This window comes from Pinus tabuliformis, chromosome 3_1 (assembly GCF_031772625.1).
Source record: "Pinus tabuliformis cultivar Carrire ecotype Pingquan chromosome 3_1, CPIR1, whole genome shotgun sequence".
In the NCBI taxonomy this organism is placed as follows: Eukaryota; Viridiplantae; Streptophyta; class Pinopsida; order Pinales; family Pinaceae; genus Pinus; species Pinus tabuliformis.
The window spans coordinates 121,547,027-121,572,644 of record NC_142301.1 but is presented as its reverse complement, the minus strand read 5'-3'; the positions used below and the strand labels follow the sequence as shown (position 1 = coordinate 121,572,644).

Here is a 25,618-nt window from a genome sequence, read left to right as displayed (position 1 = left end):
GGGCAGACGGTGCATCCAGAGATACAGTCCATCCTTGATCGGTATGCCATAGTGTTTGGGGAGATTCCACTAGGACAGCCACCGGATCGGGGGTTTGAGCACACCATCGAGCTTGAGTAGGGCATATAGGCAGTGATCACCACCCCCTATAGGCACCCCAAGGCCTATCAGGATGAGATTGAGCGGGCTATCCAGGAGTTGCTGGCTCTTGGGCACATTCGACCGAGCACGAGTCCTTTTGCTTCTTCTGTGGTGTTGGTGAAGAAGAAGGATGGTACATTGAGGATGTGCATTGACTACAGGGCCCTAAACAAGAAGACCTTGAAGAACAAGTACCCCATACCCAGGATCGATGAGTTGATGGACGAGTTAGGAGGAGCACGGTTCTTCTCAAAGATTGATTTGAGATCTGGGTACCATCAGCTTCGTGTGAGGAAGCAGGACATTCCCAAGACCGCCTTCAGGTGTCACTATGGGCACTTTGAGTTCTTGGTGATGCCTTTTGGGCTAACCAACGCCCCCGCTACATTTCAATCTTGCATGAATCACATCTTCCGTAGTCACTTGAGGAAGTTTGTGTTGGTATTCTTTGATGATATTCTCATTTACAGCAGGACTTGGGAGGAGCATCTCCAGCACATTGAGACACTATTGTGCATCTTACAGGAGCAGCAGTTCTATGCCAAACTCTCCAAGTGTGAGTTTGGGTTGACAGAGATGTTGCACCCAAACAAAGGAATCTTCTCAGCGAAAATATTGATCTACTCTACTATAATTGCTTCCCGTCTTTACTACTACCTGCTGGAACTGCTAATGGACTCTATGAATTTTTCCTACCACCTGCACTCGAAATATCAAACCCTCTGCCCAGTAGTTCGAACTACCAAGCCAACCTCTGCACAAATCTAGAAATCGAACTACCACACTCCCTCTGAATCTGGACGATTTCTTCCTTCCGCGTTTGAGCTTCATGTCTGATCAAATTCTCTCTAATACCATGTGAAATTTTTTAACTATTACAGCAACTGGAAATTATTCTTTTAACTGTAAATTAATTAGTAGTTTATTTGCTACAATAAACAACAAATAATTCACAACTACAATTTTCACCAATTTAAATACTATAGAAGATAAACTGGAATCTGAGAAAACACTAGCATACACACAAAAATATAACATCATTAATTTTGGACAAAAGCTCCTGGAAAAACTTAATGTGAGAAAACCGGTGCAGCAGCTGAGGGTTTTATTATTATGCAGCAATGAGAAATTTTGAGTACAATTGGATGCCCAAAAATTGGCAATCATCTACTGGAGAAACTGGCCACAAAAAATAGTGAGACAAATTTTGTCTCACCAGGCACTGATCCAGCTCCAAAACTGGCAAATATTGGGCTCCACGAAACCCCTGCATCAAACATGCACGGCACTTGTATGCTCTGCCTAGAAACTGCAACTGATCAAGCGGTCTACCCAATTCAGCCTCTAAGAATGACTCGTTGGCCCCTTCTATAAATTCTCCCAGCCTCCAATAACTAAATTGACCCTCTGACTGGCCAAATCGAACTCTGCCTCCAAAGCTTCTATGTTGGGCCTACGCAACCTCACTGAGGAAACTCGGCCCTCCTGTAGCTGACTCTCCGAAACTAGAAGACTTCCTCTGGACTCACTGTGTCTACCCCTTTGTCTTAACGTCCCCTCTCTAGCTCGAACTTTTTCAGCAAAATGTTGCTCTGTGGAAGATCGACTTGCACAAGAAAACTTGTTCTCCAAGTGTGTTTCTCCATCTACCCATCGACGACTTCTTATAACCTTTGGTTGGGACTCCAACGACCAAGATTAAAACTTAATCAATGGCTGAGATCATTTCCTAGTCGATCTGTGTGAGTTTCTAGAGAAATCTCACCTTCCTCAATTAATTGTTGTTAATTAATCATTTTCCCTAAGTTAGACTTCGAAAAAATTTAATTACTGATTAATTAACTTAATTAAGGCATTTCTAGGTAGATTTCCCTGAAACATTTTCTGGGTTCTGGAGTCCTAGTGTTTTTTAGCCTCTCTGACAACTGTCGAAACTAGAACACTATCCGATGCTACCAAAACTAACAGGGAGAAAAGGCAATCCCTTTCGGATTCCGGGCTTTTGGAGGACATGTCAGTATGGGTACTTGACCCGAGGCATGCCAGGGGAAGAAGGAAGCAGTACCTAAACTCTATGGCTCTTCATTGGCAAATGAAGACCTTGTTGGGCCTGGTATTGAGGGATAAGCAAGTGGAGAAATATAATATTTTTGCTTCCCTAGAGGATATCAAGAGGATGCTCAGGAATCATAGGTTTTGCTTGGATAGGATTGACTCCCGCCTACCACATGTGGAGAGCTTTATTGCCTATGATTCGGATGTGGGGACTTGATGGATCCCCTTGGTTCTAGTGCGAGGGTTCCAGTGAATATTTCGTCTTCAGAAAATGACCAGTGAACATGGATGGTGTGTGGCGCAGTATGGTGGTTTCTCGGTGGGTCTCGGTCTGTTTTATGCGGATTACATGTTATCCTTTTGGCTTGCAGGCTGTGTCGGCTTAGTCTGGTCACAGAGCTGCATTTTACTTGACGGCCCTGGTTCGTTTTGTTGGGCAATGTTTTATTTCTTTTGTAATCTTGATTATCTGGAAATGGCTGGATGTGGCACCTCTATTTATCTTGGTTGTCTGTGGGGATTTTGGGCCCACTCTATTGGGCATTTGTCTCTTCTTTTGGAAATCTTTGGTGTTTGGATATAGATGGATGCAGCACTTCTGTCCCTGACTGCCTATCTGTACCGTTGTCACGATATTTTTGTAAGGTCTCATATGAACTTCTGGTGGGCTTTTGCCTGTGTGAAAGTTGTAAGTAACGGTCTTCAGTGAGAAATTCTGTTTGTTTCTGTCTAGAATAGCAGGGCAGGGAGACAGGTCATCTTTGGCCTTGATTTTATGTTAACGTGATCATGGGATTCTTCTGTGTCTTTGAGCGTCAGTAGCAGTATGATGAGGTGTTTTTTACCCACAATGATCAAGCTTGAAATCCATGTAAATCTGTTTTCTGAGTAATACAGTATTAATTCACAAAAAAAAAAAAAAAATTGCTATATCATATAATTTAATTTAAACAAAAATTAAGAATTATGGTAAATAAATCTACTTCAGGGAGAGTTTCTGTGGGGATTGTGGCAAGCTATACCACAATAAACTTCTTTCTAGCATCATAAGCCTATGAAACGTTTAAGGTGAAGGCTATCCATATAATTATAGAAACAAAAGCCTCAATGCTGGAAACCATTCCTTCCATGCGTATAGAATTTGTTAGGGATCGACTAACAAGTAATTTGCTCGATATTTCCTTGGCATGGTAAAACTGCAAACCTAGCTTGGGTACCAAAGTTAGCATGTAGATTCCTTAGCCTAAATTACAAGCAAAAGCAAGAATGATGAATTCACGGTGCTAAAGGGAAAAGACTCCAGTCCACTTATTATCGTTTAATTTAGCAGATTCTCCCTTCTGGAGCGCCATACTAGTATAGTGGTGGCTCTATAAAGGGCCAGCCTATGCCGACTTTCAAACCTGAGACCATTTTCTTCTGAGACAATATCCTGATTTAAGATATGGCTTGAAGAATGAACTTCAATTTACAATCGTGAAGATATCTTTAAAAAAGGATAATATTGTTTTCCCCTAAGACACTTTTTTCGAAGATCTGAAAGAGCATATAAAGTAACCAGCCTGCAATGCAATACCCACAACAAAAAGAATAGAACTTTACCTCAAGAGTCGCATTTGGTGGGATCTCTTGAATTCCTGTATTACCATATGCAAGCTCTGGGGGTACTATAAGTATGCGCTGCAGGCGAAATTTCATTTAATTTCAGCACTAAAGGTTCAAACTCCAAAATTTGATATACACTGAAACTTTGGTTATTTTCCTACTCTTTCTTTTTCTTCACACTTCAAATTCTTGTCTCTGTATAATGTGCTGAAACAATGATACATAAACGATATATGCACATATTTTTGTCCACTGATAATACTGAAAACTATATTGACAAGAGTATACATTCATCTAGCTAATGTGCATCTAAGCAGCGGAACTGTCGTAACAACCCTCTCCAGTAATACCCCAGTATATATATATATATATATATATATAATAAAAATTCACAGAAAAGACTAACAGTTTTCACCTGGCCTCCAACTCGCATCCCTTGAACTCCCAAGTCCAATCCCTTTAAGACAGCTCCTCTTTCAGATGCACCCACATCAAATCCATAAGGCTGCAAATAAATATACAGAACAATTTAATTCGATCAAAGATAATAACAATACATATGTACTCTAGAAACATTCCGGTTAGCCAAGTTAAAGTTGGCCATATATAAAAATGTCCTAATTAAGTACAAAGCCTCAATATATTGGGAAATATCTCGATTCTCGGGAGATGACATTAAAGTTTCACAAAATGCAGAAATGTATACTTTCTTTAAGGTGTCGCATACTACTGCAGAAACTAATCAAACTAATGAACATGATCTTTATGTTTTGTTTACAGCGTTTTCAATTTGGGTACTTCAGCATATATCTGAGTTAACTCTGAATCTATCAGGCATTCATAGGATCAAAGGGGAAGGGAAGTGCAAACCAGTGTTGATAATATTACCAAAATATTGGCGATATTGATGAAATATTGGTGATATTCAGAAATATCGTGATATTTTCGACAAGCCAAATATAACCGAGAAAATATCAGGATATTTTCTTGCCTGCAAATATCACGATATTTTTGAAATATTGCCAATATTTCGGCAAAATATCATGCTACGACCTCAAATATCGCTGGGCAGGCTGGGCCGCGGCTACAAAAGTGATTTTGGTAGTTTTAGTTGCTCATTTTGGTTTCTTAGTCTTGGAGAAGGAAGGGGAAGAGCTTCATGGTGGTTTTCAAGGAGGCATTGAAGATCACATAGCCATTATCACCACCAACTAAAAAAAAACGTGGATCAAAGATTGAAGATCAGTGAGACAAACTTCATTTCTTCCATTAACAGGGATGTTCTTAAAAACCCCTATGTTAATAATTTTTTTCATAGATTTAGGGTTAGTCTTGCTTGCCTCTTTGCCTACCAACATTTTGCTTCTTTGTTTTTTTTCCATTTGCTATGATTTTCATGCCCATGAGTCAATGCAAGGGTTTTCTCCATATTTGGACAACAAACTTCATTTTTTTGTAACTTTCTTATACACCTTCTTATTGCAAATAATGTAGTAAAAAAAAATATTTTTTAAAATGAGGTGGTTATTGCTTACTATTTTTTGTGTATGGGCGTTTAATGCCAATTTTTTGTTTTTTTGGTGCCCTAGGTTTGAATTAGTTTACTACAAATATGCCAAAAGCCTTGGACCCATCTTGGAAGTATGGGGAGCCTAATGGTGGGACAAATCAGGCATATCTATCATGCAAATTGTATGGGACCAAGATGACAGGAGGGGTTACATGATTGAAATACCACTTGGCTAGGCACCCTGGACATGATGTTGGGCTTTGTACGGTTTCTAGAGCGGAGCTTATACAAAAAGCTCTTGAAGCAATTGATGAAAAAGACAGAAAGAAGGAAGAAGCAGAAAGAAACAAGGCTGAATGTGCAAGTAGATCTTTCGAGATACCTTCCTCTTATTTTGAGGCTGAGGGTAGTGGGAGGGGCTCCACAGTGTCACCTGCTAGTGCTAATGTTACTAGGAGTGGAAAGTCATCATTTTTTGTTCCATGAACAGGACATGGAGCACAACCTTCCATAAAATCAGTTGTTAAAAAAAGAAGAAGCAAAAAGCAAATAGAGTTATGGGGAGGTGTTTTATCTAGAGCAACTTAACTCTCATCATCACCAAAACCAATCCATTTTAGTAGCCAATGTGTGATGCTATTGTTGTTGTGGGTTCAGGGTACAAAAGTGCTATATATGAGGAGTTGCAAGGGCCAATCCTTCAAGCAAAAAAGTAGGACATCAACTCTAGATTGGCGAAGTTGAAACATGTTGATTTTGGGTAGCATCGGATGTGTTCTAGCCTTGAAATTTGGTGGAGAGGCTAAGACACATGAGATCTCCAAGACCCAGAAATTGTTTGGAGAAATTCCACCCAGATGAGGAGTTAATAAAATAATTAATATTTTTAATAGGTTCCAAAGTCTAAACTTAGGAAAATAAAAATATTAATAGATATTAATAAAAATAAGGGTGAGAAGCTTCTAAAAGACGAGAATCAAGTCTGTTTTAATCTTAGCCATTGATTAGAGACTTAATCTCGGTCATTGATTCATCAACAAGAAAAGTATAAGAGAACACTTGAGGATCATTTGGAGACACACCGGCAGATACTCAATATCCAGAGGAAAATCGATTCTCAAAGAGAAGGAGATTGATTTTAGAGGGAGAGTTGCAGGGTGGAGGAAGAGGAGGGCATCAGCAGCAGTCAGGGACTGAGGAGGAGGTGACGCAGGGGTATTAAGAGACAACGCAGAGGGAGGCGCAGTCCAAGGGAGATGCAGCTCTCACACAGGCTGACGCAGAACCACGTAGAGTGACGCAGAGGGGACGTTGAAGTGGGAGAAGGGTTTTTAGGGTGTCAAAAAGTTTCCAGGGGAAAGTCTCAGGTGTTTTCTCTCAGTTGTTCTATAAAATCATTCCTTGTAAAGCAATTGTCACTGAAGATTAATAAAACCCTCATCTGACGCACCAGTTTTCCCACATTGGGTTTTTCCTAGGAAAATTGTCCAAAAAGAACTGTGTTGATGTGATTAGTTCTTGTGCATGTATTTTTTCTCTGTGTAAATAACTGCAGTAGAATTTATTTTAATGTTTGTGGAAGGAATTTCGTAAATAACTTATTGTGAAGAATAAGTAGGTGAAATAAATCAATTGTTGCAGTAGAATTTCGGGTTAGAAATTTTCACATGGTATCAGCAAAGATCTAGCAACAGGAGAGAAGAATCGGCTATAGGTCAGGAGCATGATGCAGAGGCATCAACTCAAAGGGACTCACACAGATTTCCAGAAGAAAGCACGAGGGACATGGATCACGATTGTTCTATGTTAGCTTCCCGACTGGAAGAAGAAGTCGCTTTCCTAGCAAGCTCTACCTCCTCTAAGGTTTTATATATATATAGTGGACCTTCCTGGCATATGACAGGAATTCGAGAATGTTTTTCAAATTATCAAGAAGAAAGGATGAATTTTCAGATCACCATCAGAAATAAGGCGAAGTGTACCCCCGTAGGAAGAGGTATTGTAGTCTTTCAAACCGAAGCAAGAGAGCGGCTTCAAGCAACTAATGTGTTGCATGTGCCAGGATTGGAGATGAATTTACTCTTTGCATCTCAACTTCAAAACAAAGGCTATGACGTTTTCTTCATTAAGGAGAAAGTATATGTCAAACACCCAAGTGGGAGAAGGAAGGCCCAGATTGGAATCAAAAGTAATAGGTTGTATAGATTACAGCTAGAACCTCCAATGGCACTGATAGGCAGCAATGGAGATAAAGATTTGAATGAACTATGGCACAGGATGATGGGACACTTACACCATGGGGCTTTGAGAATTTTCAGGAAAACAATATCAGGAGTTCCAAAATTAAATACCAAATGAGATGATGTATGCAGAGAGTGCGCTCTAGGCAAGTATGCCAAAGCAATGTTTTCCAGAAGTAACAATAGAGCTCAAAGTGTTTTAGGATTGATACACTCAAACATCTGTGGACCTATGTCCACAAAAGCTCTTAGTGGTGCCAAATACTTCATCACCTTCATCGATGAACATTCCAGGAAGACTTGGATCTACTTTCTAAAAAGCAAGGATGAAGTTTTTGGTCGATTCAAAGAGCTCAAGGATCTAGTAGAGCATTTGACAAGAAAGAAGATAAAAGTATTGCGCTCAGACAATGGTGGAGAGTACGTTGACAAGGACTTCACTGATTTTGCGCTAGGGAAGGCCTCAGAAGAGAGTGGACAGCGCTCTACAATCTGGAACAGAATGGAATAGCAAAAAGGAAAAACAGGACTATTGTGGAAGCAGCTAGGGAAATGTTGTATGATCAGGATATGCCCAAATTCCTATGGGCGGAAGCATGCAGCACAACAATTTATGTCCAGAACATAACTCCATACAGGGCATTGGGAAAAATCACTCTGGAAAGGGTCTTCACCGGGAAGACACCTAAAGTCAGTGATTTTAGGATATTTGGTAATTTGGCGTATTGCCGTATACCCAAAGAAAAGAGAAAGAAATTAGATCAAATTGCTGAGAAAGGATATCTTGTGGGATATAGCAAGAATGCTAAGGCATATAGAGTCTATTTTCCAGGGAGTAGGAAGGTAGTAGTTCGACGGAATGTAAATTTCATGGAGGACAGAACTTTCAGGAAATCCCGAGAAATGTCTTCCGAGGAGTAGTAAAAAGACGATCCGTTGGTCCAACCACTTCGACCAGCAGAAACTAGTACTAGCAATTCTCCTAAAGACAAAGCTCCAGAACAAGAGGAATCTTAGGAAGAGGAAGACCTGATAGATGTACCCACTACCAGTGGAAGAATGAGTCGGGAACTCTGACAGATTCTACGGGATGCAGAGGACTTCATTGGTGCACCCAGGAATGATAAAAGGAAGCAAAGACAGCTAGACAGATACCAAGCCCTAGTAGCTCAGGTTGGGTAACCCTCTAGTTTTCAAGAGGTCGTTTAGCATCAAGTATGGGTAGATGTTATGGTGGAGGAATACAGTTCTATAATGGTCAATGATGTCTGGGAAATGGTACCTAGGCCTCAAGACAGGTCAGTGGTAGGTTCGAGATGGATCTACAAAGTCAAATATGTTGCAGACGACAATGTGGAGAAATACAAAGCCAGGTTTGTGGCTAAGGGGTATGCTCAGAAGGAAGGGACAAACTACGAATAAACCTTCGCCCCAGTAGCCAAGTATACTTCTATTAGAACCATGATATCCCTTGCAGCACAGATGGGGTGGGAGATTCACCAGATGGATATCAAGACGACATTCTTGAACGGGGTGATAGAAGAAGAAGTATACATTGAACAGCCAGAGGGTTTTGAGACACATGAGAAGAAATATCATGTATGCAGATTAAAGAAAGCCTTGTATGGGCTTAAACAGGAACCTAGAGCATGGTACGATCGAATTGATGGCTACTTGCAGAAGATGGGGTTCGTCAAGAGTGACGCAGATCCTAATCTCTACTATCTTGTCGTAGAGAATGAGCCTCTAATCCTGGTGTTATATGTGGATGATCTTTTCCTGACAGGATCATCCAGGCTCATCAAAGACTGCAAGAAGAACCTAACCATAGAATTCGACATGAAGGATTTGGGACAAGATGCATTATTTCGTGGGGTTGGAAGTTTGGCAGCAAAAGGGTGAGATCTTCCTTGGACAAGGGAGATATGCTATAGAGATCTTGAAGAGATTTAGGATACAAGACTGTAGACCTATGGCTACTCCAATGATCACCAACTGGAAGAAGATTGATGCATCAGAAGATAACAACATTGATCCCACCTTGTACATGCAACTTATAGGGTCCCTGATGTATCTGGTCAATACCAGGCCAGACATTTGTTACATTGTCAACACCCTCGGTCAGTTCATGGTGGAACCCAAGAGGGCACACTGGGCAGCAACCAAACATGTTCTCAGGTATATACAAGGAACAGTCGAGCATGGACTATTGTACACCCAAGGCAATGACATCAGGCTGAGTGGGTTCACTAACGCAGATTGGGCTGGAAGTTCAATAGATCGGAAAAGTACAACTGGGTACTGTTTCAACATTGGATCAGGAATGACCTCCTGGTGTAGTAGGAAACAAAAATCCGTGGCTCTGAGCTCAGCTGAAGTAGAATATATGGCAACTAGCACAGCTTCGTGCGAAGCCATATAGCTTAAGAAAATGCTTCCGAATCTATTCAGGAGAAGGATGGAAGCGACCAGGATTTTCTGTGATAATCAGAGTTGCATCAAGCTCTCTGAGAATCCAGTATTTCATGATCAGTCGAAGCACATTGATATCAAGTGTCAGTTTGTCAAAGACTTTGTCCAACGAGGGGCAGTAGAGTTGAGGTGCACTCCTACAGGAGAACAAGTGCCAGACATCCTCACCAAGGCTCTAAGTATAACAAAGTTTGTTTATTTCAAGGAGAAGATGGGGATGGCGAAGAATCCATTTTAGTAGCAGAAATGGATAAGTATCAGGAGTTGCAGTGCAACAGTTAGCAGTGGTAGTGCTATGGGCAGCATGTTGTAGCATGTTGAAAAGGCGCTGCAGTGCAGATGTAGCAGTGGCAATGGCAGTGTCATGGGCAGCAGTGCAGTGGATGTGGGGCAGCAAGCCAAGCATCAGCGCAGAGGACCGATGCGGAGGATCAGTGTGATGCTTCTATGGTGAAGCATTGCTAGAGCAGATTCCTCGCTAAGAGGGAGTGTTGATTTTGGGTAGCATCGGATATGCTCTAGCTCCGAAATTTTGTGGAGGGGCTAGAACACATGAGATCTCCAAGACCCAGAAATCGTTTGGAGAAATTCCAACAGGATGAGGAGTTATTAAAATAATTAATATTTTTAATGGGTTCCTAAGTCTAAACTTAGTAAAATAAAAATATTAATGAGAATTAATAAAGATATGGGTGAGAAGCTTCTAAGAGACAAGGATCAACTCTGTTTTAATCTTAGTCATTGATTAGTGACTTAATCTCGGTTGTTGATTCATCAACAAGAAAAGTATAAGAGAAGACTTGAGGATCATTTGGAGACACACCGGCAGATACTCAGTATCCAGAGGAAAATCGATTCTCAAGGCGAAGGAGATCGATTTCAAAGGGAGAGTTGCAGGGTGTAGAAGAGGAGGGCATCAATAGCAGTCAGGGACTGAGGAGGAGGTGATGCAGGGGTATTGAGAGACAACGTAGATGGAGACACGGTGTAAGGGAGACGCAGTTGTCACGCAGGCTAACGTAGAGGGACGCAGAACCACGCAGAGTGTCAGAAAGTTTCCAAGGGAAAGCCTCAGGTGTTTTCTCTCATTTTCTCTGTAAAATCATTCCTTGTAAAACAATTGTTGATGAAGATTAATAAAACCCTCATCTGCTGCACTAGTTTTCCCATATTGGGTTTTTCTGGGGACAATTGTCCAAAAACAACTGTGTTGATGTGATTGGTTCTTGTGCATGTATTTTTTCTTTGTGTAATTATGTAATAATTGCACTAGAATTTATTTTAATGTTTGCTGAGGGGATTTTGTAAATAACTTATTGTGAAGAATAAGTAGGTGAAATAAATTAATTGCTGCAATAGAATTTCGAGTTAGAAATTTTCACAAAACAAACATGGGAAGTGTCTGGATGCACAATGATGTTTGACGGTTGGACCAATAGGAAGGGTAGGACCCTTCTAAATTTCTTGGTACATTGTCTTAAAGGTACCATGTTTATTAAATCATTGGATGCATCAACACATCTGAGAGATACAACAATGATATGTGAGTTGTTATATGGGTTCATCAGGGAGATTGGTGTGCAGAATGTGGTGCAAGTCATAACAGATAATGCAACTAATTCCGTGTCTTCTGGTAGGGTGCTTATAGAGAGGCACCGCACATTGTTCTGGACTCCATGTGCATCACATTATATCGATTTGCTACTTGAGGATATGGGGAAACTCTCCTTCATCAAGAAGGTGATTGATATGGCTAGGAGCGTCCCCAAGTTTATATATAACCATGCTTTTGTTCTTAGCCTCATGAGGAGATACACTAGAAACAAGGAGTTGCGGTGTCCTGCAATCACACATTTTGCCACAAACTGTATTACTCTTCAGTCTTTGCTTTGATGCCAGTTTAAGTTGAAGCAAATGTTTGTTTCTGATGAGTGGCGTGATTGTAGATTCAGCAGGAGACAGGGCGGGAGAGCCATTGCAAAAATGGTGTACACTGACACATTTTGGTAGGGAGTTGAAGAAGTGTGCTCAGTTAGTGAACCTATAGTACTAAGTAAAGGTTTTGAGATTAGTAGATGGGGACAAGCCTGCAATGGCTTATTTGTATGAGGGCATGGATAGGGCCAAGGAGGTCATTCGTTCTTATTATGCAGACAAGGGTTCTACTGGGCTCGATAGACATATGATGTTAGGGGATGTGATTGATAGTTGGTGGACAGGGATGCTTCATCGACCCATTCATGCAACAACACTCTTCCTCAACCCTACATTTTCATACAAATGCGCCTTTGATTTTGATAGCGAGGTGATGGAAGGGCCCCATTCTTGTATTCTGAGGATGGTACCTGATCCTGAGCTTCGTAGAAAAATCAATCGCAAGATATAGTTTTATCGGGATTGTGTTGGCCTATTTGGCTTTGATGATGCTATTAGGGAAAGGACCCTCTTCATGCCACGTAAGTGACAAGTCATCACTCATTAGAATTTTCAATTTAGAATTTACTTATTTATAATTCTAGATTTTTAAAATTCAATTATGTGACTTTTATTTGAAAGTTTAATTATGTTTTAAGTTTTTGACTTCTTTATTTCTTTATTGTGTTGTAGATATTTGGTGGCAAAGCTATGGTGCAAGGGCACCAAATTTGCAGAAATTGGCCATAAGAATCTTGAGTCAAACATGTAGCTCTTCAAGGTGTGAGCGCAATTGGAGTGTATTTGAGAAAATACACTCAAAAAAGCACAACAGGTATAACTTTGAGCTTCAGCCTTCAGTTGAGCAATTACATTTATTGTAATTTTAATTTATGACCCTCAAGTGTCAAGAGTCAAGACTCATTAGTTTTTTTGACATTCTTACAGGTTGGAGTTTTCACGCCACAAAGATTTAGTGTATGTGCATTACAATCTCTGACTTCGAGTGAAGCAAATAGAAACACCAATGGATTCAGATGCAATTTCCTTAGACAATATTGATGTATTGTCTCAGTGGAGGGTGGAGTCTGAGGTGCCCATCATGGAGGAGTCACCTGCATGGTTAGAGCCAGAGGAACCATTAGAACAGGGGGGGCAACAAGAGGAGGAGGAATCGGGGGAGGAGCAGCAGGAGGAGGAGGAATCAGGGGAGGAGCAGCATGAGGAGGAGGAGCAAGAGGAAGAGGAGGAGAAGGAGGAAACTGTGGGAGAATCAACGTTAGCACCATCTGCTATAGATATAGTGTTGAAATTTCTAAGTATTACCTATTAAAAAATTTCTGTATTCTTTGGTTTATTTCACCTACTTGTTTAATTACTAACAAGTTATTTAATCATGTAAATATTGAAATAAACACAATACAGTCTCAACCATCTACAGATCAACAGCTAAAAGAAATAGACAAACACATAAGAGACACTGTTATTTTTGGCAATCGTCCTCGGTAAAACCCAACTTGGGAAAACCGGTGCAGCAGTTCTAAGGGTTTTATTATTAAGCATCTTTTCTTGAGTACACTGGGTGCCAAACTGGCCCACCTGACAGAGATAAAAAAATTTGGCAGTAATACCTCTCTTCGAAAGCAGATATTCTGAAAGTCTGCTCCACGAAACCCTCTCCAGCGCCTCTCTGAGGCACTACATAAGCCCTCCTAGCCTCTGCGTCATCCTAAACCCCTCTATGTCAGCCTTCTAAGGCTCTGCGCAACCTATCTGGCCCTTTGCATCACTTCTGCAGCCTCTGCGTCAATCATGCAAGCCCTCTGGACCTCTACGTAGTCACTATTGGCCTCTGCGTGGCTTCCACTAGTTCTGCATCTGCCTTTCTGCCTTTGCACTAGTATTCCGGCACTATCTCTGCCTCTCTACCTTGCACTCACTGCCCCTCGCTGCAATATTGATCACTCCACTCTAGAAAATCGAACTGACTGATCACTCTGGTGTATCTCCAACTGACCCTCAAGCCTCCTTTTATACTTTTTTGTTGAGTCTTCAACGACCGAGATTACATCTCTAATCAAAAGCTAAGATTAAATTTAACTTGATCCATGTCATTTAGAACCTTCTAACCCAGTTTTATATTAATACCCATTAATATTTTTATTTTCCTAAGTTTAGACTTAGGAACCCATTAAAAATATTAATTATTTTAATATCTCCTTCACCGGATAGAATTTCCCCAAACCATTTCTGGGTCTTGGAGATCTCATGTGCTTTAGCCCCTCCACCCATTTTCATGGCTAGAGCACATCCGATGCTACCCCAAATCAACATATAGGAGAGCACAGCGTCATACCTGACAGTCATTATTTGACATTAAGTGCAGGGGCAGGGCCTTTTGCTAGGGGCAAGTCTAGCAAACAGCCCATCATGTTTTCCTGTAAAAGGGGGAGAGGGCACTGATCTCAGATAGATAGCTGCTGGTTTTATTTGTTTTGCTACATATAACTTATGATGATGAGATACTTTTATATATGTGATGTTATTTTGTATTGGTTCTCCACATTTGAGTTCTTGATTGGACAATTATCAGGGATCAACAAGATTTGGTATCGTCTTTGATGTATCATTTTAGTTTACATCCACTACATCATATATATCAGTGCTTTCTTCATATTTATGTGCCAATGTGTTTATTTCATGTTGTTATTTCTTCTTGCGGTGATCGAGGAGGCTAGGCATCGATCCTCTAAAGTGTATTGCTGCTTTGTAGACTTTCGGAAGGCCTTTGACTCAATCCCGAGGGAAGATCTTTTCTAGAGACTAAGAGAGATTGGCATTTGCTTGACTCTTTTGACAGCTATCATGCGCCTCTATGAGGCCATCCTTGCCCGTCTCCGCACAGTCGAAGGAATGTCGGATTTCATCCGAAGTACCATTAGAGTCAAGCAAGGATGCCCCCTTTCTCCTACTTTATTCGGGATCTATATCAATGAGCTTGAGTCCTTCCTCTGGGAGCATATCCAGGATACAGATGGGTGTCTTCTTCACCAGGTCCTGATTTCCATCCTCCTCTTTGTAGACGATATTTTCCTTATTGCCTCCTCCCAAGAAGGCCTTCAGAGACAGCTGGATGCTCTCGCAGCTTTTTGTGACCGGAGGCATCTAACTGTGAACTTGGGTAAACCAAAGTGATTATCTTCAATGGAGTAAAGAAAACCTCAGACTTCCACTTCCTATTTAAAGGAGAAGAGATATATTGTCAGCACCTATTCATATTTGGGAGTTCAGTTTTCAGGGCCTCGCTTCAGCCTACGGCCAGCTCTTCAACCTCAAAATAACAAAGGGTATGGCTCCCTAGCCCTTCTGGAGAGGCAGTGTTTCCGACACCATTTCCAGGACATCTCGTCCAAAATGAGCATCATGGACACTTTGATTCGCCCCACAGTGCTTTAGGGCTCAAAGATTTGGGGTCCTTCTGTCCTAGAGTTAGATTGGGCTTCAGTGGAGCGGGTCCAGACCCTCTTGTTGCGTCGTTTCATTAGGTGCAAGCAGACAGTTCCTCGGCACATCATTCTAGCAGAGTTCGGGGCTCAACCTTTCCGCCTAGAGGTGATTTTCAAGTTAGTGTCGCTCCTGCACAGGCTCCGAGGCCTGGCAGACGCAAGGAAGGGTCGTGAAAGATACCCATATTTAGCATATTGCTCCTCGGAGAACATCGCCCGTATGCAAATAGGTCGATCCAAATGTTGGTACACCGGTGTGACAGAACTTCTGAAGCAATGTTGCACGAAGCAGGGACGCAAAAGCGTCATTTTCCAAAAATCTAGGAAGCGAAGCGTCTGCTATATATATATATATATATATATATATATATATATATATATATATATATTTATATTTTTTTGCATTTATACTCAAAACAAACATCCCAAATACCAAATTAGTTGTAGAAGACATGAAAACATGCATATTTTTGCATAAATCAAGATAGATATAGCATCCATTGTACATTAATGATTAATTATTCGAGCATCAACCATCTAGAATCTAGATTCTTCTCCTCTTGTCCAGCCTTTGCCTCTACCTCGATTGTCTAGGGATATTAGTCAACATTGCCCAATTTTGATCAAACTACCTAATTCAAGACTTGAAATATGGTAGAAAAAGCTTAACATGCTTGATCGATGATTTTGACTTGATTGAAAGGTAATTTTTTGCTAAGGGCGTGCCGCGTGACAAAGGAGTTCAACAATTAACACCACCAACACTAGGGTACATATAGGGCTTGGTGCTCTTGATTAAATGCTAATCGCATACCCTCATACTTGATAAAATCTAATGAAATGCCACAATCCCATTGATCCTGAATTCCTGAAAACTGTTAAGTCTGCTGAATTTTGAATAGGATATGAAATTCTATTTTCTCCATATGAAGTCCAATGAGGCTGGAACCACTCTCAAACATCCTGACTCATTTCATGGTAATGTTAAAAATTTAAGTAAAAGGATGATTCTCCTTTATTTTTCATTTTCATCCTTTTACTTTAAGAATTTAACATTACCATGAGGGAGCATCTACTATATTTATATTTTTTTTGCCTTCATTCCTCACCCTAACCCAAGGTGGACCCACCCCCAACAAGCAAACTCACCTAAAATTAGAAAAAAAATTGAAAAAAAAAGATTTTCTAAATAGCGCGGCGCTTTTCCGGAATCGTATAGAAGCGCCACGCTTCGGACTACCGAAGTGCCGTACAAAGCACGCTTCGGGGGTCTAGAAGCGCGCTTCCGAAAAGTCAAGGAAGCGGCAAAAAAATTCGGAAGCGCGCTTTCGGCGAAGCTTCCTAAGCAATTTCGCACGGGACACGCTTTCGGGCTTGGAACCGGGGGGGCGCTTCGTGCAACATTGTTCTAGAGGCTTCAGGAATCTAGATTGACCATCTCCCTCCTTTTTAGTACTCTCTAAATGCTCCAGGCCACCTCCTCCCCAATCAGCAAGAGCTGAATAAAATCATTAAGGAGGATATTTACAGACGATACATTCAGACTACATGGACCAATCCTCCCAATGGGTTGCGTCCAAAAATGGCCTTCTACGCGGAGCATTGCCTGGAGATCAGGGATAGGCTCATCATCAGACCCCAATACACGTTCTAGCATTGGATGCATGCCCTTAGAATCGCCCTCAGGCAGCTCAGAGTTGGGTCTCACAGTCTCCGGGTGGAGACAGATCACCACATCGATAGGGCAGATAGGATTTACCAACTTTGTCACTTACAGGAGATAGAGACAGAGACACACTTCATCTTCGGATGCCTTGCTTAATACGAGATTCAAGGTCGTCTCCATTGTCTCTTCAGGTCTTCTCAGACTTTGACCAGCTTCCTCAGATATGTTGACCCAAGATGCCTTGCACTTTATCTCCAGGAGGCCTTCAGATTTCAGGCCCGTTTTCTTTAGCCCCCCACCAAATTGGACACCACGCAGAAGATCACGGACTTCTTTAGGGCGCTACCATCAGCGCGGGGAACCAAAAGAACCATTGATTGACCCACAGACACTGAGACCAGATCAGTGTGGCCCCGAGGGGGTCGATCGACCAGACTGCACCAGCGCTCCAGGATTGGATCCACCACCCTTGGGAGGCGCCCTAGAACCTCCAGGCAACAGCAGCGACAGCCCAGTATGCCCACAGGACAGCAGACTTTGACAAGCTTCTCTCAGTTTTCTTCTCTCGACCTCTGATGTTAGGAGTAGGAACAGGACAGGAGACTCCTTCCCCCCTTCTTCTTCTTCTCCTTTTTTGCGTCATCATAGTGCCTTGTTTCGAAGCCGAGAGCTTCTAGCTTCTACATTTACATTTACTTGGATTATAGATGTATTTTCTACTTTTTAATAGAAATGTTAAGAGGGACTATTTGGTCCACCAGCTTGGCATGTTGTAATCATTGTAACCGACAGTCCCGTTGACCTATTATGGTCATTTGTTGGACATTAATAAAATTATCTTATCTTATCTTATCTTTATATGTTTAAAAATCTGGAAAAAATGAATATATTATGCATTTTTTATGTTTGCCGACATTGTCGATAAGATGTTTTTTGGACCCTTGCCGACATTTTGCCGATACCGATATTTTGAACACTGGCACAAACTACATGTTTTGTGTCATTGTATATGTTAAAGGGGACTGTTTGGTCCACCAGCTTGGCATGCTGTAATCATTGTAACCGACAGTCCCGTTGACCTATTATGGTCATTTGTTGGACATTAATAAAATTATCTTATCTTATCTTATCTTATCTTTATATGTTTAAAAATCCGGAAAAAATGAATATATTATGCATTTTTTATGTTTGCTGATATTGTCGATAAAATGTTTTTTGGACCCTTGCCGACATTTTGTCGATACCGATATTTTGAACACTGGCACAAGCTACATGTTTTGTGTCATTATATAGTATTTAATAAATATTGAGGTTGTCATTTTTAAATTTGTTTAGATGTTTAATAGATCTAAGTCTATATAGATTTAGATTTATATTAGTTTATAGTTATTTAAATATAACAAATAAAATAACTATGTTAGCTTTTTTGACATTATAATAATTTAAAAAATATTATTTTTCCCTTCATTTTTATTTATTAGTATTACGCACATGACATGGATATCTCCTCCACACCAAATTGTAGAGCATGTGGCTTCTGTAAGTGCAATATGTACTTAATAGATGGATCACTGACCAAATCCCTTACCTTCAATTAAATGCTCAGAATTCAGATACCGTCAAGTCAGGAATAGGATATAATGGTCTTTACTTACAGTGCCACCAGTAATACCCATGCCTTGCCTGCTAGTCATGAAAGTGATACCTTTCCATTTGGCTACATAGTGTACCTGCCCACATAAACTGAAATTAACAAATGATATATATGTATCGATATACCAAAACTAGAATAGACTGTACCAGTCCACATTAGGTAATGTTAAAATGGTTCAAATTAAGCAACATGATCCAAGCAAGTGAGCCTACTATACATTATTAGATACCTATATATCAAAAGGTGGAAGGAATTTACAAATCTAATGAGTGAATTCCTGTGAAAAAAAAAACTTCAGAAAAACCAATATTCACTTCATTATGGGAGCATATTTCTCAGAACCTGAACCAGAATTGTGGGAGGGTCAGACCACAACTGCATTGGAACTGTCCAGAAAACTGGGTTGAAGAATCAGCCTACTCAAAAATACATGAAATATGTGTGTACATCAATGTAAATACAAATGACTAGACACCAAAAATGCAAATTTTGCTCATGTATGTGGCATGTATGGGTGAATATAGCAAAATGCACAAGTGTGCTACATGTCTGAAACAAAATGCATAAACATCAAAGCTGTAAATGGCTTCTACAGTCCAAAAACCATCATCCTACAACAAATAATTACATATCATCAAAATCATTGCCTATATTGGGATCCTCATCATCAGTGGCACCGTCTAGTCCTCTGGCCATTGCCTCAATCCTCAAAGGACATCAGTACTAGTGCTTGGTGCTATTTATAGATCCAAGCCCAACCACCTTGTTGTTGCTCAAGTCAGCACCCTCCAATTTTGATGAAATTGGCTAATCCAAGCATAAAAATGAAACGGATATCTTAACATGCCCAATCAGGGGTTTTAGCTCAAGTAAAAGGTACATTTTTATTAAGGTCATGAACAACACCAACATGGCCATAGATAGAGGGCTTCGCGCTCTTGAATAAATGTCAATCCCATACCCTCAGAGACGATAGAGACCAGTGCTGAAACCTATGTTGCAGGAAACATGTTCCACCCCCCACATACCAGCCATGTTTCAGTATCAATATGCTAAAACATACTTGAAACATGTTTCACATGTGGGAAACACGTTTCAACATCTGTACAATGCAATTCCAAATGAAATTTGTCCAATTTTTCCTCGGTTTAATTGTTGAGACCCACATTTTTGGTTTAAATGTCTAATTGGAGGTTAATTATGAATTAATGAGACTTCTAGAAAACCTCTAATACCAGAATTTTTTCTTTGAGAGAATATTTCACTCTCAGTTTGCACCACAATGTTGGCAATTAATGGTAATGTAAAAGTGAAATTTCCTTTATCTTTCATTTTCATCCTTTTACTTAAATTTTTAAAATTTCCTTTATCTTTCATTTTCATCCTTTCACTTAAATTTTTAACATTACCATTAATTGTTTCAGGATGTTTCAAAGTGATTTCAACCTCATTGAGCTTCATATGGAGAAAGTAGAATTCCATATCACATTCAAAATTCAACAGACTTCACAGTTTTCAGGAACTTAGGATTAGTAGGATTGTATCATTTTCATTATATTCTATCGTATATGAGGGTATGGAATTGGTAGTTAATCAAGAGCACCAAGCCCTTTATGTACTTCAATGTTAGTGATATCGCTTCTTGAACTCCTTTGTTGTGGCCTTAGCAAAAATGTACCCTTCAGTCCAACTAAAATCATTGATTAGACATGCTAAGCTTTTCATGCCGTATTTTAAATCTTGGATTAGGTAATTTCATCAAAATTGGGTGGTGTTGAATGATGCATGTTGCCACAAAATCTGGCAAGCCTTGTATAGGGCTACCCTACAAGGCTATCACTAGACCAAGTGACAACGACAAGGTAGTAGCTCATTGTCACCACCGCCACTACCCCCTGCTCTTTATGTACTTTCACCAATGGGAGGAGTCATGATATAAGATCCCCTACAAAGGATATTTTAGGTTTTCAAGGTATAAGATGACTATGAGGCTTCTAAGAGAAAGGCACAACTTAGATACAAGGCTCCAATAATAAAGAAGAAGCAATTTGCTTTCCTTAGAGAGCCCAAATTGAGGCAATGCAAGACCTAGGGTTTGGTTAATAGGTTGAGAGTTGGGATGACCCAAGGTCAAGGAGCCAAGAAAAGGTTTCCAATAGTGAGTGTTGGCAAGGTAAAGGCACATGTAACTTTCAACAAGCCCTCAAGTTGAAGCTATAACCAAACTAGGGTTTTATCCTAGGGCAAGAGCATTTATGGATGAAACTGGAAGAATGGCCACCGAAGGGAATGATTTTGAGGAAAACACTATGGCCCTTGATGTTGAGACATTCCATGACCAAAAATTGCTCTTCCTAACCAATTTGCACTAAGCCCTAGTTAGGTCGTGTTGTTGCACAAACTAGCAAGCCTAGTTTGTAGGCTAAAGCTAGAGGGCGCAACAACAATTTGGGACAAAGGCCCACTGTCACCACAGCTTATGTTCCCTTCTCTTCTCGGATTTTCACTGACAGGAGGAGTCCCAGTAACCCTCACTTGAGATAAATGTTCCTAGGATAGGCTTGATGTGAGGAAAGGCGGCTCATTCAATGGAAAGGCTCAATAAAAGTGCAAGCTTTGGGAGAAGCTAGTAAGGCTTTCCATGAAAAAACCCTTGTAATAGATGGCTACACGAGACCTAGGGTTGAGATATGCAACGAGATAGAGGTAAATCCAAGGTCAGGGTAGTCAAGAGAAAAGGTTATTGAAGAATTACTCCGATAAGTACTCAAGCAAAAGCCTTTAAGGAATCCCTAAGTTGAAGGATAAGCCTCTAAGGTTCCCTCTTGGCGTGATAGCTAGGGCATCAATTTATTTGAAATTCCATCGTCAGAGTTCGTTCAAAACTAGAGGAGACACAAATAAAGAAATATGTTTGGACAGAATCCCACAATTCCTCCTCTCTAAAATTTTGCAGCAAGCCCCAGAAAACCTCCTTACCCTTAAAGGGACGAAGAAAAGAGAAAGAAAAGAGGTGAAAAGAATGATGTGTCATTGAGTTAATGTGTTCGCAAAGGATTCCAAACCAGTTCCTGCCTATTGGGAAAAATGGAGTCAAGGCTTACTTTGATTTGATGATCTTCGCTCTTCAAGGAGACCTAATGCAGCTACACTAACCCTAGGGAGGCAACAACACAACTACAATAGAATTTTATACTTCAATGAAAGTATTCAATGGAGTTTCAAGGATACAATACACAAGATTGACCTCTAGGAATATTCTTTCATCATTGCCTATGAGTAATTCATGCAATTCTTCCAACAATTTTCATGTCCTCACAAATTTACATTAGAATTAGAGCACATTAAACATCATGAAATGAGATTCCATACATTAGACATTTAAAAAGGTAAAATATAGCATCAAAGAGCACTTACAAGACAATGAGAGTATATCCATCCATCAACATTGCAAAAAGAATCTCCAAGAAAAGATAATGAAAATTTTCCAAATATCAAAGTACATCCCAACATCCAAATTCGTCTAAAATTGCGGGTCTGAATTATTTTTACGAGAGATCCAAATCCAAGTGATGAACATTTACAAATGAGACTCTCCTTCAATTTATATGAGCCTCTCATAAGTTTGAATAGCCTAATTAGCCTAATGAAGCCCCTAAAAATGTTTTAATGTGCAAAATAGCAACCCTATTGGTGCCAAGCCCACCAAATAGCTCAAAGGTATAAAATAAGTCTTCCTAATGAGACCGAAATGATAAAATAATGGTCTAAAGGGGTCATCGAAAGGCCAATATAAGTCCTCCATGTACCATGATGAAGGGGAGGGCTCTCCAAATGATGACCAAGGGGGTGGCCCCTTGGTTTTCAAGCAAAACATTTGTGGTGCTCCCAAGTGGTTGTGGGGCACAATCAATGGTCTCATGGGTCTCCAACTGGATCAAACATGTCGATGCTCCATCAATAAGGGCTAGAATGATGACACATTCCCTCCCATGTCTCTCCAGATGAGACAACACCCCATCTGGGCCCTGGATCAACTGCCAAGTGTTAGGTGAAAGTATATGGCCAGATGGGAAATGTGGTCCAAATGCATCATCATCTTGGTATGGCTGGGGGACGAGCAAGAAGAATGTGGTGTTGAAGAAGCCCATGGCGTGACAATCAATGCTCTGCTATAGTGGAGGCCCATGGCTCTCAAACGCTCACCCTACAAGTGTCTTTATGGCTCTCTAGAGGGCTTAAACCCTGTATAGGGAGACCAAGTCCAAGTGGAGATCCATCTGAAATCTTGTATAAGATCCAATGTGTCTCCTCACCTTATAGTACAACAATCCATTGGTGAAATTGAGTAAATAAGCTTGCTAACCATGGGCAAAAGTGGACACTTCATAGTGGCATGCCCTTCCAAATGGGCTTTAGAGGTTATAGTTGTTTCCTTGCTCAACAAGAGAGGTTAATAAAGGACCCTATTAGGTGGTTTTAGCCTCTAAGGGCATAACAGGTCCATGGTACATCCATGAAATGGCAGGTGTCATGTGAAATGATGGTGAAATGGAGTGGGGCAACAGGGAAGGCTCCAAGCCACATGCCATGGTACAAGGGTAGTTATAATGAGGCGAAGCCCACACAATGGGTATATGGATGTAGGAAGGAGCAATCGTGGTACATGAGTCACCCCGGACTTTGTTTTTCCACCCTTCTTCATATGCCTTTTGCGTTTTATTGATTTTTCTTTCTTTTAGTTGCTCGGGACTCCAGGGGATGACAGCATGATGTGTATGATATGGTAGTGATTACCCCATTAAGGTTGGGTAGTTCATCGCCCACCAAGGGTTGGGACAATCATGGGTTCCTTAATAATGCAAAAGGGTACACATAAGGGCCCTAGGATCCAGGGTGATGGCCACAATGATAAAGGGTATAGCTCATATTTACCTTTTTCACATGCACAAAAATCTTATGTCCCGGCCATCTTTCGCATTTTGTGGTACATTTCCTATTGTAAGTAGCCAAATTATGCTTTTAACTTTCTTTTTAGCTGCATAAACCTCTGAGGCATTATTCCAGGCTCGACCCAAAGTGTGGACAAGGGGAGGGGTGTTGAAGAAACTGTAACTAGGTTTGGTCTTCATGACATTGTAATTATGATTTTTGTAAAATGAATTTATTATTCCTTGTTGCATGGGTTTCATGAGCAAGAGGTCTATTTATTTAGTGGCTCCCATTGAGAGCCTTAGGATGTCAAAGAGTCAATGTCATACGTAATGTGTACAAAGTCTAAACAGCCCTCCAAGATAAGCACAAGAAGAAGTCTGCAAGCTAAACGATGAAGAAGAGCAGCTATGTCGGCCTCAAAATATATATTAATGTCAATTTGGCTCAAATAATAGACACATCCTTTCACTGTGACATGTCAGCTTATTTATGGAGACATAACAACTATAAATAGGCGTGTAGGGTCACCACAAAAAGGAAAAATCTCGGACAAGTCTGCAATCTCGGATGGTTACAGGAAGGTACAGAATCTCGGTGATAAGTACAGTGATTTCCTCGCATACCTCACTGCAGTCTCGGCGTAGTTACAGGGTCACTGTAATATAGTCTCGGTATAATTGCAGTTGACCTCGATGCCAGGAGAACAGGGCTACAATCTCGGTGAAGATCACAGTGCAAACAAAGATACAATTATAATCTCGACATTCCTGGTAAAGAAAGGATCTCGGTATAGTATATATATCCTAGACACAGTATGTCCTTGGCATTACTGTGAGCATGATAATAGCCATGATTCTAACAAAGATGAAGATTTTGGAGATCTCATTGGTGTAATAAGATTCTCGGTGAAGGTGAAGCAGTGGTACATCAAGTTCTCAATGAAGGTGTAGCATTCGCACAGCAGTGATGAAAGTCTAGATGAAGGAGCAACCATGGTGCAACAGTGATCGAGATCAAGGAGCAGTTATGGTATAGCTATGATGATGATGATCTTAGTAGTGACAAAGAAGAGGATTGGTGTCTTGGTCTTGGAGTGGCCCAATAGGTCAAGGGTCATGGTCTTGATATTCGTCAATTGGAATCTCTATAAGAAGAATTTTGTGCAGGTTTTCCTCTCCAAGAGGGAGAGGTTTTGGCCCTAGTAGAATGCCAACATCTTGTGTTCTTGTCTCTTTGCTTTGACAGCTATTTGATGAACTAAAGAAGACACACACTAATAATAATAAGTGAAGATTGGAATAAGAAGAAAAATGAAAACACCTCACAAATAGTTATCATGACTAGAAGAATCTCATTAATTATAACTGCCCTAGATTCTTCAACATGGTATCAAAGCTAAGGTGTTGAAGTCAAAGAAAGGGCAGCAAAAGAGACATACAAGGATCAGTCTTCAAGAAGGGCATCAAAGCAAGTTAAAAGGTTTTTGTCTAGATTGAAGGCTCAAGTCTACAACAGCAAGAACCTTTTCTTCACAGTCATCATCAAAAAGGCCACCAAGAACCTTATCAAGATGTCTACAAAGCAAGATAACTCAAAGGACCTCAAAGTCAAAAATCACCATCTTGGAGAAGTTCGAAAAATACGAGAAGCAGTCCTCTCACATGCTAGAAGATCTCAAAGGAAATCCTTGTTCATGCTAGTCAACTCCAGTGTTGATAATATCGGTATCGGTAAAATATCGGCCAGGGTCCAGAAAATATCTTATCGGCAATATCAGCGAAAATATCAGCAAAATATCGGCAAGCATAAAAAATGCATAATATATTCAATTTTTTCATATTTTTAAACATATAAAGCAATAACAACATGAAATAAACACATTGGCACATAAATATGAAGAAAACACTGATATATATGATG

The 25,618-nt window shown here is 40.4% G+C and overlaps 1 protein-coding gene across 5 annotated transcripts in view; it reads right to left on the bottom strand.

Moving 5' to 3' along the window:
• LOC149186062 (peptidyl-prolyl cis-trans isomerase FKBP16-4, chloroplastic-like) overlaps nt 1–25,618 on the bottom strand; it is a 219,715-nt gene that overhangs the window by 34,609 nt on the left and 159,488 nt on the right. The window contains exons 6-9 of one of the 5 annotated variants that reach the window (XM_089410886.1): nt 18,765–18,839; nt 4,217–4,306; nt 3,799–3,876; nt 3,199–3,628 (exon numbers count right to left, since the gene is read on the bottom strand). In XM_089410886.1, the coding sequence (XP_089267012.1) occupies nt 3,515–3,628; nt 3,799–3,876; nt 4,217–4,306; nt 18,765–18,839 (357 nt within the window). In that variant the 3' untranslated portion in view covers nt 3,199–3,514. Of the gene's footprint in view, nt 1–3,198; nt 3,629–3,798; nt 3,877–4,216; nt 4,307–18,764; nt 18,840–25,618 lie in introns of those variants that run through there. The other 4 variants (XM_089410882.1, XM_089410884.1, XM_089410883.1 and 1 more) reach the window with 4 other exon arrangements.